General features: G+C 36.0%; 1 protein-coding gene across 1 annotated transcript in view; it reads right to left on the reverse strand.

Annotated features, from left to right (window-relative positions):
• Nucleotides 1-2,796: 2,796 nt before the first annotated feature.
• Nucleotides 2,797-20,129, reverse strand: part of NUDCD1 (NudC domain containing 1) — a 34,733-nt gene continuing 17,400 nt past the window's right edge. The window contains exons 3-10 of the mRNA XM_009087614.4: nt 18,154-18,339; nt 16,242-16,422; nt 13,473-13,658; nt 10,816-11,023; nt 8,592-8,736; nt 7,167-7,292; nt 5,280-5,439; nt 2,797-3,652 (exon numbers count right to left, since the gene is read on the reverse strand). Of these exons, the coding sequence (XP_009085862.2) occupies nt 3,360-3,652; nt 5,280-5,439; nt 7,167-7,292; nt 8,592-8,736; nt 10,816-11,023; nt 13,473-13,658; nt 16,242-16,422; nt 18,154-18,339 (1,485 nt within the window). The 3' untranslated portion in view covers nt 2,797-3,359. The remainder of the gene's footprint in view (nt 3,653-5,279; nt 5,440-7,166; nt 7,293-8,591; nt 8,737-10,815; nt 11,024-13,472; nt 13,659-16,241; nt 16,423-18,153; nt 18,340-20,129) is intronic.

Consider the following 20,129-nt stretch of genomic DNA (forward strand, 5'->3'; position numbering starts at 1 on the left):
TGCAGTAACAGCCAAGTAAGCCTGTATTAGCCAAGTATTTTCTCAGAAATTCTGTAAACAGATTGTGATTGGGACCTCTCAGGAAGAAATGTCTGAAAAAGTAAGATTTCAAGAAACAAAATCCTAGAAAAATTGAAGCATGGTTTTCAGAAAACCATCTCTTTAAAATATACACATTTTACACTTTGTATAAGCCTATTTAGGATATGCTGAACAAATGAGCCTTAGTTGTAATTGAACACAGAAAAGGAAATGCTGATAGGGAGTGTTTCTTGGTGGTTGCAGCCATTTAATTATTATAGAATGGTTGGAAAGAGACCTTAAAAATCATCTAATTCCAACCCCACTGCCATGGGCAGGGACACCTCACACTAGACCAAGTTGCTCAAAGTCCCATCCAGTCTGGAGCTGAACTTTAGGGCATTCACAACTTCTCTGGGCAACTTTGTTCCGTGCCTCATCACTCACACCGTAAAGAATTTCCTCCAGTATCTAATCTAAACCAGCTTAAATTCAGTTTAAAGCCATTATTAATGGCTTTAAAGCCATTATTAAATTCTGTTTAAAGCCATTAAATTCAGTTTAAAGCCATTTTAAATTTCAGTTTAAAGCCATTATCCCTTGTCCTACCATGCCCTTGTTCAAAACCCCTCTCCAGCACTCTTGCAGGCCGCCTTTATGTACTAGGAGGTTGCTCTAAGGTCTCCCAGAGACTTCTCTTTCCCAGGCTCAACAACCACAAGTCTCTCAGCCTCTTGTCCTAGACAAGATTCTCCAGCCTTCTCCAGCCTTTGTGTCCCTCCTCTGGACGTGCTCCAACCTGCTGATGTCTCTGTTATGTTGGGGTCCTCAGAGCTGGATGCATTTCTCCAGGTGGGGGTCTCACCAGAGCAGAGCAGAGGGGCAGAACCACCTCTCTGGACATACAGGCCATGCTTCACATGATGCAGCCCAGGACATGTTTGGGTTCCTGGGCTGCAAGTGCACATTGCTGGGCCATGTCCATCCTCTCATCCACCAGCACCCCCAAGTCCTTTTCTCCAGGGTTGCTCTCAATCCATTCTCTGCCCAGCCTGCTTTTGTGCTTGGGATTGTCCTGCCTCAGGTGCTTACCAGCATGCTGTGCAACAGCACCCTAGGTTCCTCAAGGTAAAAAATAATTTAAATAAAATAATAAAATATCATTGACTCTCATAGAAGCAAAATAAGAGAAAGACTACTTGATACATTGTTCCTGGGAAACATGATTAGAAACACAGGAGTAACACGGAAAAGGGATGAACTTTTTCCCTGTGTTCAGTTACTTCCAGATGCAAACAAGAACTCCCTTGAAACAGACACACATTTGGAGTATGAGTTCTAGTCATTGCATATTGTAATACCTCTGAAGAGGTAACCATTTTACTTGACTTTGTTTCCTCTGTTGCAGGAGACAGCAGAGCATGTTTCCAGACACGTAACTCACAGCAAGAAGAATTTGACAAAGAACAGCTGGAATTCTCATCTATATTGAAACTGCCTGCAGTAGACCAGAGGTGACAAAGGCATGTAGATTATGATTCCTTTACTCTTTCATTCCTCCATTTCCCAAATATCATTCTTAACTCTCTGTCCCCAAAGATTAAACCTTAGGTTACTAAGTAATATTCATATACATATAAAAGCACTTAATTTATGCTGCAAAGTAATAAGCTACATATTTTTTTTCTACAGGACCTCTGCAGGAATTCTACCACCTTGATTAATATTATTGGACAAAAAATAAAATTTAGATGCAAAACAGTCATGTAATGGTAATACATTCACTGAGCCTTTCCAAAAAGCATTTTCAAGACAGTTTTAAAAGGGCAGAATGAAAAGAGGTTTACAAATCCAGTCCAACTAAAAGTAAAGAAAAGCTTTTCAATATTGGATATACAATATAATCTTGCTGAGAGGAGAAGGAAAATCAGGTTCTTTGGAAAGCTTCTGCATTTGGACGGTTTTTGCAAGCCACAGCTGCTTGCCTCCCTCTTGTTATTTGTAATTAAATCTGGAGAATTTATAAGAGAGTCAAAACAATCACAACTAAAGAAATACTTACTCTTCTCTCAACAGATTTTAACAGAGTTCTGAAATAATATTGGTAGGGAGATGCAAACTAAAAGGCTGCCTGTATTTGTGTCTCTCAGTACTTTGGTACCACAGATGACAGCAGCTTTCTTGTCAGTACACAACATATTAGGCACCCTTTGCTATGGATTTGTAAGCCAACTATGAAAGAAGCCCAACCCAGGGTGGAGCTGTCACAACTGACTCTTTGGAATGCCAATTTAAAATAAGAAACAAAAATCTTCAGATACAACTATTCAACTCAATTAACCATACCAGTTTGTTAAACCAAAGCATCCTCATTGGCTTGAATGCTCTTACATTGCAAATATACCATGTTTTGACTTAGGCATCACAGACAGAACAGTTAAGTGACAATGCAGCATTTGCAGTGGCATCTGAGGCAGAAGGAGCACCTCTGAGTGTCCCATCCCAGGTTACAATACCAGTGCTTTTTCTGTCAGCCGTTTTCTATTTTCTCATTGTAAATAAGTCACTTGAAATGAAGTATAAAGTCAAGTCAAAATGGCACAACTGAGAGTATGGCACCTTAACTAAAAGCACTCGATGTATAATTGCCAGCTATGTATTGACCCTTACTATGCTTCTGGAAGAAGCTACTAAAATGTATTCTAGAAATGTGAACAGACTTTACTGCAAGTATAAACAAGTCCCAAACCAATAATTTAAAATATGCACATACAGTAAACTTGCTTCATTTTATTACCTGTATAAGAAACATAATACCCCATTCATTTTTCTCACATTTCATTCAAAACTACTGAATGTCAAACTATTAAATCAGTTTTTTGGTCAACCATATTTGAACTGGAGATTTTTTTCTCTATGATACATTCTACTTGGCATACCATATGCTTGTAACTCTTTATCTACTTTTTTCATAGGTAAACAGTGGCATTTAAAAACAGCAGTGAATTATCAAAACTCACAAGTATAGCAAATAAAGTCACGTGGAAAAAGCAATGCATAAATCTATTCCTCTGTGCAATAGCAGCATCTGACAATTACTTTGACAAAGATGTTAATGCAGAAGACATTTTCCCATTGCTCTGAAAAAGCTTACTTCCATGGCAGCAAAGTCAAAAAACTCACTTTCTTACAGAAAAATTCTAATGAAGAAATTTGATTCCCCTGTAAAACATCCCCTTTTTGATTTTCAGCAAATTGTACTGAACTTGTCAGATCATCAACCTATTCACTTCTATAACAAATTGTTAACACAAACTACAGCAGAGCACACTGAATAATTAATTTCCAGAGTTCACCTTTATTAAAAACAAGGTTTTTGTTGTGAGAACAAATAATCTCTCACTCGTAGCTTGAAAGCCTAAGATAGGATCATTGGCTTCCAGGGTTGCTACCAGCTGCTTAGCAACCTGTCCTACTTGTCTTCCTTCCTTCCTGTTGTAGAGAACTGTGGCCAGAGGAGTTGGCTGGCGATAGATGAAAACTCTTCGCAAGCACTCGCAAAGAGCAGCGTAGGAGTAATCTGGAGCACAAGCCATGAACTTCTTGTCTTGCTTTGATGCTTGGACATAACCTGTATAGCCCAAGGAGAAGGGATAAGTAATAGATCGGTTTCAACAGAACTTTAACTGGCTGATAAAAACCCAAGCTTAACTTACAAAATAATATGCAATTTGTAACAAAAAAACCACTGAAAACAAACAAGAACAACTAACCAACAAAACCTAACATCAACCAAAAAAACCCCAAACTATTCTTATTACATCAGCCAGTACTTTCTGAGGGGATGCATTAACCAGTTTAATACCAATATACAGTTCCCCTGTACCTCATGTTAACTGGTGCTTTGGATACATATGTACAGCAAGATACTCTTCCCACATCTGGCTCCTCTCTGCCTCACAAGGTCTTTCATTTTCTCAGCAGGATCATAAGGCCACAGACATGGTCCATTATGAGCAATCTTGGCCCAATATTAGTGGTCTAAGTAGAATAAATCTCTTCTCTCTTCTCATCTCCCAGCATCCTAATTTAAAAATTAGGATTCTGAGCCTACCTAATCTTGAACAGACACTCAAAACTTGTCTTCGGTTTAGAACTCGCTAAAAAAAAAGTTATTTTTTAACACACTGTAATTTCTGTTAAAACCCTCCCTTTTCCACTTTCATTACAGGACTCCAGTATCAAATTGGCTCAATTCAGACTGATTTCCTTTCACACTTCTGTAAAGAGAACTGAGATGCAATTCTTTAAAGTGATCTACCATCTTTCTGCAAGTATTTCCTTCCCTGCTAGGGAAGTTATTTTGCTTCACTTCCATTGAAAAATGCAAGCCAATGGTTATCACATGGGTCAACAAGACAGGACAAATCTAAAAGTCACATATTAAAACACCTCACCATAAGATTACACAGACCTAGACACATGATCAATTAACTGCAGCTATTGCTGTGACTTTGTGTGAGTGTTAAGGTAGTGATTATGCTTTTCAGTCTCTAACTCAAGGTCCGTTATCCAAGGAATTCTCCTTTTTACTATGCAGTTCTGTGCTTACATCCTATACAAGGTCTGAAAAGTCTTGTCTTCCTCCCAGGGCATAAACATCTCACTTCTATGTTCTCTTATTTCTAAAATTAAGCTACTGTTGCTGTTGACCTCATGTTAGAGATAGAAATGAGACAAAACACTTCTTTCTTTGGGCCTAATAGCCAAGTTTTTGTTGCACACAGCTCATTTTTACATGGTATCAGAAGGCAGCGTGTTTGCCTCTAATTGGTTAACAATCCACTGAAAGTCACTTCACTGGTCAGTAAATGGCCAGTGCACATGTCTACCCAACCTTCCTCTTTCTAGACAGTTTACATATTTCCTTCACGGATTCCCAGGGGATAGACTTCTTGTTTTCACAGGTGCAAACCCTTTTTCTTACAAAAACAGACTGTTATGCAAACTGATTCTTATGATTCTTTTCTCATGGGAACTTAACAGGCTAGCTTAGCCAGAACAGCAAGACCTAAACCATGTCTTACAAGGCCTCTCTTCTATAAGGTTTTACCTATATGCAACAAGCTACCACGCTGCTACCAACAGAATTATAACTTTTAATTCAGATTTAAGTAAGTGAAATATCAACATAAGCCATACCAGCAGTATTCACATAGAAAAGTCTCAGAGGTGTGTGACACAAGTTAATTTCTTACCTAAAGCATTAAAAGTTGCAATGTGTTCCCACATATTCTCTGGTTGGTCAGAGTGAGGCTGCCAGAGAAGAGCATCAACATCATGCCTCAGGCAGAAGCATGGCATTTCTTTGGGATTCACAACCACTGAGAAAAGATACTGGTTGCTTCCAAGATTAATCTGAAAACAAAACAAATACAAAATATTGATTCAAAGCACAAACAGCAGATTCTGTTACACATGCTGCCAAACTTAGTATGTGATCAATAGTTTTATGTTTGTTACTTGACAAAATGTTTGAAAACATTAAGCTGCGTCCCACTGATCAACAGCTCAATACACCACAGGTGCTTTACACATTTCAAGGAGATGCAATTAAGTTTGTTGTTGGAGTAATATTCAGAGAAACATTATGTCCATTACACAAGCAAATGGAAATGTGTTTTGTGCAGAAATGGTTTTCTAGGATAGATCCTAACCTATGACTTCTTATGTTAGGAAAATATTCTCTTTAAGTAATCACATCTGGTTTTCTGCAGGGCTAACAGGGAAGGAAATACTGTCCATCTCAGAAAAAAGCTGGCAGGCACTGAAACAAGGATTAATTAGAATACTAAAATTATGAAATGTCATCGTATTTTAATTTACTTGCAGTCAAGTAACTACTAAATTTCAGATTAGCACACTCTTCAATAAAAATGTTTGCAAGAGTTGTGGGTAAAAAGCTGTACCAGCCCCATTTCTGAAGGGAAAGGCCCCATAATTACTAACAAGAAACCCCAAACAACTTGAAAGAAGAACTAAATCAAAGTGAAAATATATTCCTGTATGCTGAAAAATATACTGAAATACTCATATTTCTACATACTCAAACATGGACAAAACTGCAAGTTCCCACAGAAGAGGCTGAAATTAATATTTCCTACCCACAGTAACTGTATTTTGATCATAATGCTTTAAACACATTAAGCTTTGAATTACTTTTATGCCACCCATTTTAAAAACTCTTTACAAGCACTCTGGAGTTCATACTTGCTCCACTATGTCTTGCTGCCTGCTAGAAAGCAGCCTTTTGTGATGCACAAAAGCATCCCTTTTGTGATGAGCTCATGTTCCTCCTGGTATGTGAAATGTCTCTGGGGCATTTCTTATCCTCCAGTGTGAGCAGCAGTAGTTTAGGCTGAGTTAGTTAGAACTTTATCTAGTCTGGTCTTGCAAATATCTAGGACAGAGGCTGCACAACTTACTAGGCAACCCAAACCATGCTACAACCATGATGCCGTTTTTGCTTTCATCCAGTTTCAAAAAAGAAACCCCAAAATCACACAACAACGAGTTAATCTGTAATGTTTTCATGTGATTTTGTTGTTTCCAATTCTAGGCAACAGCCCAGATCAAATCCTAGCTCACTGTTAGTCAGAGCTGCTTACAACCCAGATCAAGACTGCTTCTGAAGCATTTTGCCCCCAGTCTGTTATTTTTAGTGTGATTAACAAAGAAGTATTATAAAGTGATCTGTGCTCCAGCTTCTTAGTAAAAAGGTCAGGTTTCTACCAGGCTGTCCAAAAATTACTGAGGAAAATGTAAACTAAGTAATCTAAAGAATTTTATGCCTCTGAAAAAGACCCTTTCCTTATAATTCCTTTGATAAAACTTTGTTTTTCAAATGGCTCACTTCTGAAAGTATATGTATTTTTTTTAAGGAGAACAAATGGAGCTTTGTTTTTATACTAAAATGACATTGAAGGACACATAAAGATTGATAATTTCTGTTGCTACTGTGATTTGATATTATGGAAGATATTTATGTTATTTCAAGAGTCTACAAATTTTTGTACTGATAATAGAGGTCAATTTCAAACAAAAAAAAAGTTTAAAGTATTTCTAAAATAATTTTCAGTACTTACTATATGAGTGATTTTCAAGGTTTCACCATCAAATCTGCACAAGCTTGCACCATCTTCAAGAAAAGCATCACATTCTTCTAACTCTTGAGCATTACAAGGTGGCTTTTCCTTTTCAGGGTTTGGATTCTGAAAAAAAGAATGGACTACACTGAAAATCCAAACTACTGGAAAAAAAAATCCTTTTTATAATAAAAAAAGCAACATAAGGAACAACTGAACATTAAGAATTATTTGCATATCCATACATACTGAAAGATTAAGCTATTATGTACTTACTCAAAAATTAATAAAACAATTTCTGCTATGGAGGACAGCAGAAGCAGCAGGTACAATAAAATCAATTCCATTTTGAGAAAAGGTACATAAACCACTAAAACATGGACAAGAAATTCCAAATTATTCCAAATAATTCTCTAAGTAGCAAAAGCATACAATCCTGAAAACATATGCACATTTAGTAAATGTACATCAATGTAAGCTTGTTCCATCTTGTCATCAGAAATGCAATTAAAAATGGATTAATTAACTTTATAAGCAGCTCCAAACACATGACACATTTTAGTTTTGTTTTAATTTTAATTTATTAAAATCTGTTTTAAATTAATGAAAATATATGATTAAAAGATCATCACTTTAAGCTCAGTAGGAAGTACACAAGAAAAGAAATTTAAAGCTCAAAAAAAATCTAGGGTCAAAAAGATATACTACAATATCTTGCTTACAAATACTGAGGTAGAGAGAAGTCAGTCTGGAGTACTACATAGAATTCATTTTAATAACACTTTTCAGCCTTACTAAAAACAAAGTAATAATCCAAACTTAATATATCAAAAGCCACAGGGAGGCACACTTCACAAGTTTCAGATGAGATGCCATTGTCTAATTAAAAAGTACCAAGCAAATATCAGCAAAAAATTACTTTTTTTTTTTAATTTTACTTGAAATAGATTTTGTGTATAACAAAAATGCCAGAAAGTTCATGAGTCATGTTTATACTTTCCTAAATTTTCCTTTTAAACATGTCATTTACACTCTATAGATCAAGTACAGTTCCCCTAGCAAGACAGTAAAAAAGTTTTGCTAACCTATTGATAAACAAGAAACAGACATCTTTCAAAATCATTTAATTAACTGCTTTCAAACAAACTGGCACATCCTAAACGGTGGGAACAAAGTTTATTTTCAGGCTTCTGTTTGGTGCACAGACACCATCATACAAGTTAAATTCAATCCCCCATGAAGATGTTTTACTGTTTAATGTACATTAACAATTCTAGTGCCAGTAGTTTGTTACATTTTCAATTAAAAATTAATAAATAGCAAAAGAACTGATGAGCTGGGTCAATGCAGTGAAAATAAGGGTAGCAAGAAAAAACAACCTGCAAAAGTACAAGAATTTTAAGTATTTGATTCTTGATTCTTTACCATTACTTCAGAGGTAAGATGCATCAAACTTTCAGCTATTTCAGAGCATTGGGAGGGGTCCACAATGAATTCCCCTCTTGTGTCACCAATTATTAGCTCTGTCCACCGACATCCCTCATTTTTCTTAATCAGAGAGATTTCCAAACTAAAATGCAAAGAGAAGACAAAGAGCAGCATGTGAAAACACTACATCCATTTGTCAGATTAGTCAAAAAGCTCTAAATGTACATAAGAGCACTTCTCTTCAAACCGAATTAATAAGGAAAATCACATAACAGAAACCATTATCATTCAAATTATAAAATAAACTATTCTAACCAAAAAATATTCTAAAGAAAAACAGACTAAGGATTCGATTTTTAATACACAAACCTCAGGGTTTTCAATGTAAGTGTAGTTTATCCTGAAGCAGTCTCATTAAAATATTTAAAATATGGCAGGAAATCACTTCTACAGCAATCTATTCAAAGACTGTCAGAATTTTACTACAGAGGTTTATTTGAAACATAAGCAGTAGTTCTTAGGACTACTTAAGTGTGCCCTACCTCTAAATAACATCTGGGACAAAAAGATTTGTATTTTACAGACCTCAGGAATAATACCTCAACTAATTATCTATACTGTCTATCTAAAATAATATCTCAGAAGAGATAAGATTTCCATAACAAGTAAAAAAACCCAACAACAACAAAGAGAGCCCAGTATAATCACTGAAGTATTGGGAATAACTAATTAAGTAAATGAAAAATAAGACACAGCCTGATGCACCAACATGGTAATTCCATATAAATACTGTGTTGGACAAACACATAGATATAATGGTAAACCTGAAGTCAATTTTATCATACTCACTTTTTAGATACACTTACAGGTTCTGCAGCAATGACATCTGTGGTGCTCCTGACAGAAAACCCTCTAAGTTACTAATTACTGCCCCATAGCAGCAACAATTTAGTGCACTCTGAAGCAATCACACTGGTATTAGGAACAGCATACTTTTACAGAAGACATTTGGAGCAAGTTTTTGACTTTTAATCAACAGATTTATATTAGAGTTGCAGTTCGAACATTAAGAACTGAGTGCAACTTATTACACTGAAGTATGGAATTACCCTTTCCCATTAAAGAAATAGCCTGATATTCATGCAATAACACTCACTGGAATGAGTAATAAAAAAATCAAGTTATTCAGCTTATAAAAAATCAAGGTATTCAGAGTTATCTTTCAGGAGGATACCTAAAACCCAACAACCCCACACATTTTAATCACAGTCAAATTTTAACATCCAGTTATAGTATAACCTATATATAAATATTAGTCCCTCTAATTTTTTTTTTTTTTGAGAATTACTGTCCTTTACAGTTAACCTTTTGGAAACTGCAAAAAGCCAACCTTATCACAACTCAGAGGGTAGCTTTTGTTTTAGATAAACAGCTATGAGCTGTTGAGTGGATCACCTGGTGGTGTACATGTTTCTTCTTGAGTTCATTAAAGAGTGTGAAGATCTCTGAGATAACCAGACCAGCATGGGTAAGCGAATATATGGCTCAAATACTAGACAATGCACAAGGAAAAACCTGACAATGTTTTAGGGAGCTCTGAATACTTTTTTTGCACCCTCTCCATTCTTTTATATTTTTATTTCAAAATGAGAAAAGCACAAAGAAGTTACTTTTCAAATAAAAGTAGGAACATTTCTATTTGAGGTCTACAGCATGCTAAATTCACACAGATTCATTTTCTATAATGCACATAATATATAACTTTTTAGGAAAATATATTAAGGAATTTATAAGTCAAGCCTAACAAATTTTGGTTGTAATATTACTAAAATGCTTGTTTGTGAAAAATAGAAGAGAAAATAACACATACAAAAAGGAACATTCAAGACTAATCAATTCTGAAATATAGTGAAAAAAATAATTGTTGAACCAATTAAGTTTACTCATCTTAAAAATCTTTGTTTAACATTTTGATACTGGGTGGGTTTTTTCCCTGGAAAATAACTGCAAAAAAAGGGATTACTTTCACAATTAGATAAAGAAAAAGTACTGAGACAGTAAAAGCCAGTGAAGTGTTTTCAGGAGAGGAGACATTCTTGCAAGAAGGGACATGAGGCGTAGCATTAAATTAACTTCATCCCAGAAGGGCCAGAAGTCAGATATGGTCTATGTTTCAAAATCAGTGCCTATCAATAAAAAACCTAAAACATATATAGAATACCTTTTGTCCTCTCTAATTATCCATGTGCAGCTTTCGTGGTCCACAGATGAATAGAGCTTTCCTTCCATCAAAGGAGGCTGGTCTTTTAGTGTAACACATATAGTATCAGGGGAAAAACGTATTTTTATGTCATCTCTGGTGATGTCTTGAGGCAGGTGAACTGTTATGGTCACATCATCTTCTGTCTGCTGCCAGTAGTAGAGAGGGTCTACAATTGGAAACATGCAGCAAAACACAAACTAGGTTACAAGGATTACTGGATTCCACAGCACTGAGTGCTGAGACACATGGGATTTTCTGAAAGTGTGTTTTTGAAAAAGTGGAAGTTAACTTTCACTCTGAACAATTTACCCAAAATATATTCTGAACACAAAATAGAGAAACACCTTTTTAGTAATTAAATCCATTTGTGCCCCTCATTTGGAAAGTAATTTATATTCATGTCTATACTCAAATAGGCTGATAGTTATACAATGGGCATTAATTATTACTCTAAAGTTTACTGTAGCATTATGAAATTGGAATGCAAAATATACTTAAATACAATGAAACAATAATGATTAATAATGTGGTTGAGGAGACATCACGTGCAGTATACTAAGACAGTTGAGTACACCCGGAGGAGAGCAACAAGGCTGGTGAGGGGCTTGGAACACAAACCCTATGAGGAACCACTGAGGGAGCTGGGGGTGTTTAGCCTGGAAAAAAGGAGACTCAGAGGTGACCTTATCACTCTCTACAACTCCCTGAAAGGTGGTTGTGGTCAGGTGGGGGTTGTTCTCTTTCTCCAGGCAGCAACTGACAGAACCAGAGGACAGAGTCTTAAGCAGCACCAAGGGAAATATAGGTTGGATATTAGGAAAAAGTTTATTATGGAAAGAGTAATAAAGTAAGTACTGGAATGGTCTGCCCAGGGAGGTGGTGGAGTCGCCATCCCTGGATGTGTTTAAAAAAAGACTGGGTATGGCAGTTGGTGCCATTGTCTAGTTGACGTGTTAGGGCTGGGTTGGACTTGATGATCTTGAAGGTCTCTTCCAACCTAGTGATTCTGTGACAAGCTACTGGATGGTAGAAGTACATATTATTCAGATATGTGAACACTTTTTTCTCATATATTTTGCCAGAAGTTATGCTGACTACTCAATAGAAATGATTCTATAAGACCAAGTAGTCTTAATCTGCCTCAGCTAATGGAGATGAAATAGAACTGCTTGCCCAGAGGTAGTGATCGACTTTTATTACTGTGTTTGGAAGCTGTCTGATTAGTAAACTGCTAGAAGAAATGGTCTTTTAAGAGAAATGTTTATACAAAAGGAAGACTATGACAGCATGAGTGGGTAATGCACAGAACATACAAATATAGATGAATATATTTTCTAAAGAGCAATCTTGTACAAGTTACCTTTCTATTTTGAGAAAACGTAAAGTATGGGCTCCCCTTGAAAGCTCTCAAGTTGGCACAATCCAACCCAAAATTCCACTGATCAAAGCCTCATATCAGCAACTGTAACTCGGGAAGGACTCTTGCACTGTTGCCCTTTGTCACAACTGCCCTGCTTGCAATGGATCAGTCACAGGTGCTATAATTATACTTCCCCCAGAAACTATTACTGAGACATGACAGCCTTCAAAATTGTCAACACTGACACAAACTGTATCTGATATTAAAAGTCCATTACACCTGCAATTTTATATAACTGTGCAAATAAAACTAGAGCCTACATTAGGGTAAGCAAAAGGCAACTGCCTTATGGTGCTCAGTGCACTGAAAAACTCCTTTGCCTCAAGATTTATATGAACAGACTATTCTTAATAAAGTTACATGGACAATATCACAGTTGTCACAGTGTTTAACATTGCCACATTCCCGAAATTTGATCCTTTTGTATTGTTTTCCAAATAGATTTTCATACTATTAGCAAAGATTGTGCTACTATCCTTAGAAAGAATTTGTTGGAATTTGTTGACTAACCAATGTTTCATATGCAGAAACAGAAATCAAACGTGAAATAATCCAACATAATTACATAAACATAGACATTACAGAACTTAGTAATACTTAGAAATAAACAACTCTATTAATAGGTTTTTGCATACTTAGGTTTGTTTTGATTGCAAAGAAAAAAAAAGTATGAATGCATTGAAGATTTTCTGAACGGCTTTCCCACTGGAGCAAATAGAATCCTTCACAGGAGTCTCATTCTTTAAAAAGATTTTTCAAAACAATTATTTAAATTTTAGAGAGGCAGGAATAAATTACATATCAAAAAGCTTTCTGATGAGTAACAGTTTGGGCAAGTCCATGGCCCCTTCCCATCTAGGGCGACTGGTTTCTTAATTTGAGTACTTCAAATAGACACCTAAATTTAGGCATTAGCAATCCAACTAATACCAAAAACTTATTATATATCTGTCTGCAAAATATCTTTTTGTTTAAGACAACAAAATTCTTTAAATGTCTCCTGTTCAAATAATTGTGCCTAATATAGGTTTATGCACAATACAACTGCCAAAAGTAAAAGCAAACAAACAAAATCAATCTGCCCATAAGATAGATATTAAAACATTTATTGCTAGAGTTTCCAAACAAATGCTAAACCAACAAGATGTCCTAAGTCAGAGAGCAGCCTATCATAACCTGTCAGACTAAGTCTTACCTTTCTTTTCATTTGATACTTTTGCTTCATCATTTTCTTCTAATTTGCCACTGTCACTTTGCAAAAATGTGAATGGTTTGTGCGAAATAATCATTAGACCATCTCCACTTGGCTCTACTGCTGCATAATGGGGGACTGATTTTCCTTGCAAAACTCTCCTTTTAATGATTTCATACCTTTGATCACCTATAAAATAAAATATTTTAAAGTCACAATATATTTATAGAAGACAAATTATTATCTAAGGAACACATTACATTTAAAAATACTATGCAATCCTACCTGTTAAATCACAGTACCATGGTTTTCCAGTGAGTTATACTGGATTAATCTAAAACTGCCTTTTTTTCTAACAATGTCTTTGCTGATCATAGCTAGCCCAGCACACTCTCTGTACAAATAATATTTTTCTTGTAGAGAAGGTCAGAAGAAAGCTAAGCATGTCACACTTTCTGAATCTCACAAGGCAGCATGGTGGTTCCTCATTTCAAGCTTTTACAGCAAGTATTCCTAAAAGTTTGGTTAATGAAAGAAAACCAACTCTGGAAGTTGTACTTTCATTACAGTCCTCTGAAGTACCACAGAAGATATGAAAAGACCCAACCACTGCCCCCATTCTGATTTATTTGCATCCTTCCATTCTTTGGTTCTTCGGTAACACAATAGTGGTGAGTGTGATCCCTTTGTCCAGTCTGCCAAACAGGGCAGAGATTTCACATTTGTTGGTGCCAAGAGACATAATGATGTTTTAAGGCTTTGCTTTGATGAAGCACAGATTATGGTAATTTATGAGATGGCTTGTTGCTTAACTACTTACTTTTACTAAAATCTGATTTGATAAACTGCATTCACAGACAGAGTTTCAAGGAAAGGCAAGCAACAGCAACTGACTACTGATGAAAGATTGTAGAGTATTGTAATTTCTCAAAACAGCTTTTATCTTTGAAACTGGTTCATACATCAGTGTGATTCATGAGATGTTCGTTTAAATGAAATAAAAAATTATTTTTCTCTTCATAATTAAAGATTGCTTTGAATTTTGTTATTTGCATCTCTAGTGACAGTCATTCAAACATTTTTTGTTCCCTGGAAATGCTGGAGAACTGGCAGGACTTTTTGAAAGATTTTTAAATCCACTTTTAGGGATTCCAAGAATATTTGTCATAAGTTATAAAACACACAATGTAAAAAAGAATTTTTTATGAAAGTGTACTGTATTAAAAAATATAATAAAAGTCTGTTTTGGTGCTCTCATGAGTAACAATCTTCAGTTCTATACTGACTGTGTTACTGATTTAGTTTTTCTTCTAAGTTACAAACAGCAATGTTCAGAGGATCAATGTTCTCTTGCTGAGCTTGCCACAAAAGAATAAGGCAGTTAGTCTCGTGTGGCTTTCTGAGAAATAGTTCCATCATCCAAGGTTTCAACAGCAGGAAAAAACTAAAGCCACTGAGAGCAACACAGCTGGTGAAAGGTCTGGAAAGAATGTCCTGTCAAGACTAGGTGAGGACTTTAGGCTCGTCTAGTTTGGAGAAAATGAGGCTGAGGGACAACCTCATTGCTGTCTATAGTCTACCTAGGGAGAGGAAGTGGAGACTGAAGTGCTGAGCTCTTCTTCTTGGTATCCAGTAACAGGACCTATTGGGAATGGTTCAAAGCTGCACCAGATGAGGTTCAGACTGGACATCAGGAAGCATTTATTTTCTGAGAGGGTGGTTAAACACTGGAACAGGCTTCCTTGAGAGATGGTCATAGCCCCATCTATCAGTGTTTAAGAGGCATTTGGACACTGCTCTTAACAACAGGCTTTAACTAGTCAGGCAGTTGGACTAAATGACAGCTACCAAATGAACTATTCTATTCCATGCTATGTTATCCATACTATGTATGTAGAAGGTGGAAGAACATTTGGCTAATAACATCACAGTATGCCTCAATTCTTTAGTTCAACTAGTGAAAGATCTTTTTTCTATCAGTATCAAAATTTTATTTCTTGGAAGATAATGAGCAAGACCATATCAGTCATTCCAATAATGTCTAATAATTTAATCCACACATCTTTAAAGCAGTGACACATGGGGTCTTGTATCCTTCATGTAAATAATGATACTTAATGTACATATATAGTCATATTGAATATATAAAGTACCATTTGTAAAACTTTATTAGGATAAAATATTAATTAGTAGGTATTAATATACTAACGAATATGTTTTCAATGTGTTGGTCTAAAATTAACATCATACTCTTATTGCAGGAAAATGCAGAATATGCAGTATTTACTTTTTATGCTATAGGACTTACAATTATCTCATACTACTTCCAATCCCCTACATCATTAATTGGAAGCTAAAGAAAACAACAACAACAACAAAAACAACCAAAGACCCATGTCCAGCTGTACAATGTTTTAAAAAATACTACAGACATTAGTTAGAAATAGTTCCATATAACCTTGATTGTACAAGACCAAGCTAAACAGAAATTGTATTTCATAACATTCAAGTAAAGTGCTATCTTGTTTTCTAATTATCTTAATGACACAAGTGCAAAACTTTACTTCTTGTTTTCCAACTGTCTGTCAAAATTTAGGTCTACAACCAATAACTTGATCTTGAAATATAAAAAAAAAATACCTATGTAAAATCTCAGCTGTGGAAAAGAAATATCAGAACGTGTGGAAAAATAACTGCTAATACAAAGAATAAAAATATGATGTTTATTTTTTTAACCATTACTCACCAGTAATATAAATGTAAAACACTTACCATCTTTTCCTTCTGCAATTGTAACCCATTCCAAAGTAACATGAAATCCACTTCCTTTTGTGTCCAGTTCATCTTTTTCTACCCTAAGCAGCAGCACAGCTAGTGAATGTGCATCAGATTTTACAAATGAAACACTGTGTGCTACAATAAATGGACTTCCTAGTTCTTCATTAAACACTATCTAGAAGACAAAAACATAATAAAAAATCAGACAGTTAAAGCTGGAAGCCTTGCTCTTTTACAGAAAGTGGGGAAAGGTTTCACTGAACATCAAATCAGCAACAGTTTGTCTCCCACAAATCTCTCTGCCAACATGAACCCACAAATGTCACACATTTCTGGTTCTTCCTTCTGTGGCTATCAAGTTGCGGTACTGAAATGTTTTTTAACACTATTGTTTATATTGAACAATCATTATAGCAGCCCATTAAACAAAGCACTAAGATCCCCAAACCTATGTGCATTGTGGCTGCTTAGCACTGCAATAAACAGAGGTACAGCAACTGATGAGAGCAAGAGGGTCTATTAACACTGCCTATCAACTGGGCAAACAAGTCTCACATTCAAGATAAAAATGCAGGCACTTCCCCAAGGCTCTCACTAGTTCTTCAGAGACTTCAACATTATGAAAATCTTTGTAGACATTGACATGTGAAAAGAAGACAACATAAAGGTCCAAAGCATCATTGCCAGTGTTCAATCACTAAATGTGCCATTATTTAGCTTTGCAAGACATCCCATTTTTCTCCGCTATTAAGTAAGAAACAAAAAGCTATAATGAAATGAAGGAGAATAATATTCATGTTCAGGAGAAGCTAGGGTTAGAAGTTCTTAAATTTTTATTTATGTAAATGGATTGGAAAAGTCCCTCTAATATTTAAATTAGTTAGGCAGAGTACATAACTATTACTGTCATACTGAAAGGCTATTAGGCACTACTGTGAATATAAAATGTCATTGATTATGAACTTAAAGTTATAAATTTCATTAATTCATGAAAATTATTTATATAATATTAATAAATATTTCATTAATTTTATACAGAACAACTTCGTATCTGAGTATTAAACATTTGATATCTATAGCTGAAAGTTTTATATCTAAAAACCATGTATTCCAGCTTCTTTCAAAAAAGTACTCATTCAGCAAAAAACTGAAGATATAAACAAAATTAATCCAAACAACAAAGAAGAAGAAAAGAAGCATAATTTGCTAGAAGATTAACACATGAAAATGAAAGAAAAAATGAACGGATAAATTACAAAGAATTCAAGCTGCAGCAGTTGAATGAGTATAGACTCATTCCAGCTGTTGTTACTGAAACCTGATAAAGTTTGAGGATTTATAGGGTTGTGATTTTACTCTAAACAACTCTAAATCACTGCATGCTGTACATACTCAACAAGTCAATTTAAATGATGACAGAACCTCAGATATAAATCTCGTATTTTTGTTACACTGACTACTTCAATGTAACTTATTTATGTGTCAGCGTTCTCACGCAGAATAAAAAACAGATGGTATTTATTACCAAGAATCTAAAAAAAGGATGATCAATTTTCTTTACTGAACTCTCAAAAGATGTAGAGAAAGGAGCTAATCCATCATGTTGAAATCTTACACTTCAGTATATACACCTACATTTCTGTCAATACTAAAACATCTGTGGTTTCTTAGGAAACTACCCTCTAATAAAGAAAACAGATACAAAATGCAGGCACTTTTTACCAGATTCATCTTCATAAACAAAAAGGAACTAACCACAGAACATGAGACTCACAGCTTGAGGTAGAAATGTAACAATTGTATTTGTTGTGTAGAAGCAGGATAACTAATATTATTAATGCAGCTAGATAACTTTGATAGGGATATATGTACAGCTCCTAAAAATATTATTTATTGCAGGACATACCTCCCACTTTTCAGATGCACTGCTTCCACGCTTGCCTGATTTAATTAAATACAGTCTTCCTGTACCATCAGAAAGGGTAACCCACATGGAGGATGGGAAATGCATTGAGGCACAAAGGCGATTATCACACGCAGTCAAGTCTGTAGGTAGCCTGAAAACTTCTCTTGGTTTTTGCAGAGCAGTGTCCTATAAATAAACAGTCATGAACTAAGACTTTATGAAGTATTTATTAATTTCAGTAAATATTACAGGCAAATTAAGAATAATAAATCTCAGTAGGAACATACCAGTTTTGTGTATCATTGAGCATATTTGGAAAAAAGTGGGTAGCAAGCAGAATTCTCACATATGTGTAAAAGGTGGTAGAAATTCCTCAAATTGACTTCTATGAGTGTTTTCTGGTATTTCAGTACTCTTTTTCTTCAATTTTAAGCAGTAACTATATTTTGCATCAGAAAAGGCTTTTATTTTCTCCTAGCATTCCTATATAATAATCACTTACCTCAAATAATTCTAGTCCCAGGAAAAATGTGGAGACTTAAAAAGAAATGAAAGCCACGGAACTGTACTCAAACTAGTACATAAAACTCACCCATACATTTAAAAGAATTTTAGCTTACTCTGTTTCACAATTGACAAATATAATTTCTCAGCTTTTCTAGAGTAGTCACTTTATTCAAAAAGTTAAGAGAAGTAATAACTAAGATTAGCCAGCAAAGAAAAGCTGTGCTAATTCCTACCACACTTTCAAATAACTTTTCTATCACATTATTATTACACTATGGAATTAAATCCAGCTGGTAGCCAGTCACTAATACTGTTCCCCAGGTCTTACCATTGGGGTCAGTCCTGTCTAATATTTCTGTCAATCATCTGCATGAGAGATTTGAGGGCACCCTCACTCAGTTTGCAAAAGACACCAAGCTGGGCAGGAGTGTTGATCTGCTGGAGGGTATTTAGGCTCTGCAGAGGGATCTGGACAGGCTGGACTGATGGAAGACCAATGGTATGAGGCTCAATATGGAAAAGTTCTGGGCCCTGCCCTTGGGTCACAACCCCAGGCAGCACTGCAGGCTGGTGGCAGAGTGGCTGGAAAGCTGCCCAGTGGAAAAGGACCAGGAGTGCTGGTCAACAGTAGCTGAACATGAGCCAATGTGTGCCCGGGTGGCCAAGAAGACCAATGGCATCCTGGCCTGCATCAGAAATAGTGTGGCCAGCAGGATTAGAGAAGTGACTGTCCCCCTATGCTGAGCACTGGTGAGGCTGCACCTCAGATCCTGGGTTTAAGTTTGGACCCTGCACAATAAGAAACACACTGAGGGGCTGAAGTGTGTCCAGAGAAGGGCAGTGGAGCTGGGGAAGGATCTGGAGCATAAGTCCTGTGAGGAGCAGAGCAGCTGAAGGAGGTGGGGTTGTTTTGCCTGGAGAAAAGAAGGTTCAGGGGGGACCTTATGGTTCTCTGCACTGAACTGATCGGAGGTTGTAGCCAGGTAAAGGTTGGTCTCTTCTCACTAAAAACAAGTGACAGGACAAGAGGACATGTCCTCAAGTTGCTCCAGGAGAGGCTTAGATGATATTAGGAAAAATTTCCTCACCAGAAGGAAACAACCCTATAAAACAGGCTGCCCAGGGCAGGTGGTAGAGTCACCATCAATGGATATATTTTAAACATGTGTGGATATGGAACTTAGGGACACAGTTTAGTGATGGATTTAGCAGTGCTGGGTGACTAGTAGGACTGAATGATCCTAAAAGGCTTTTTCAACCTAAACAATTCTATGATTCTACTACACGTCAGGATAAGTTTATCTGGCACTGTTGCAGCGCCACACTGCAATCTTCTTTAAGCTGAACTACAGATAGCTTTTGAGCAGGAACAAACAGGGACACTATGGTGAACAAATTGCACAGATGATATAATTCTTCAGTGAACAATCAAGATGAACAGATTTTTTAAAAATTATGCATACCACTAC

The sequence above is a fragment of the Serinus canaria genome, chromosome 2 (genome assembly GCF_022539315.1).
Source record: "Serinus canaria isolate serCan28SL12 chromosome 2, serCan2020, whole genome shotgun sequence".
In the NCBI taxonomy this organism is placed as follows: domain Eukaryota; kingdom Metazoa; phylum Chordata; class Aves; order Passeriformes; family Fringillidae; genus Serinus; species Serinus canaria.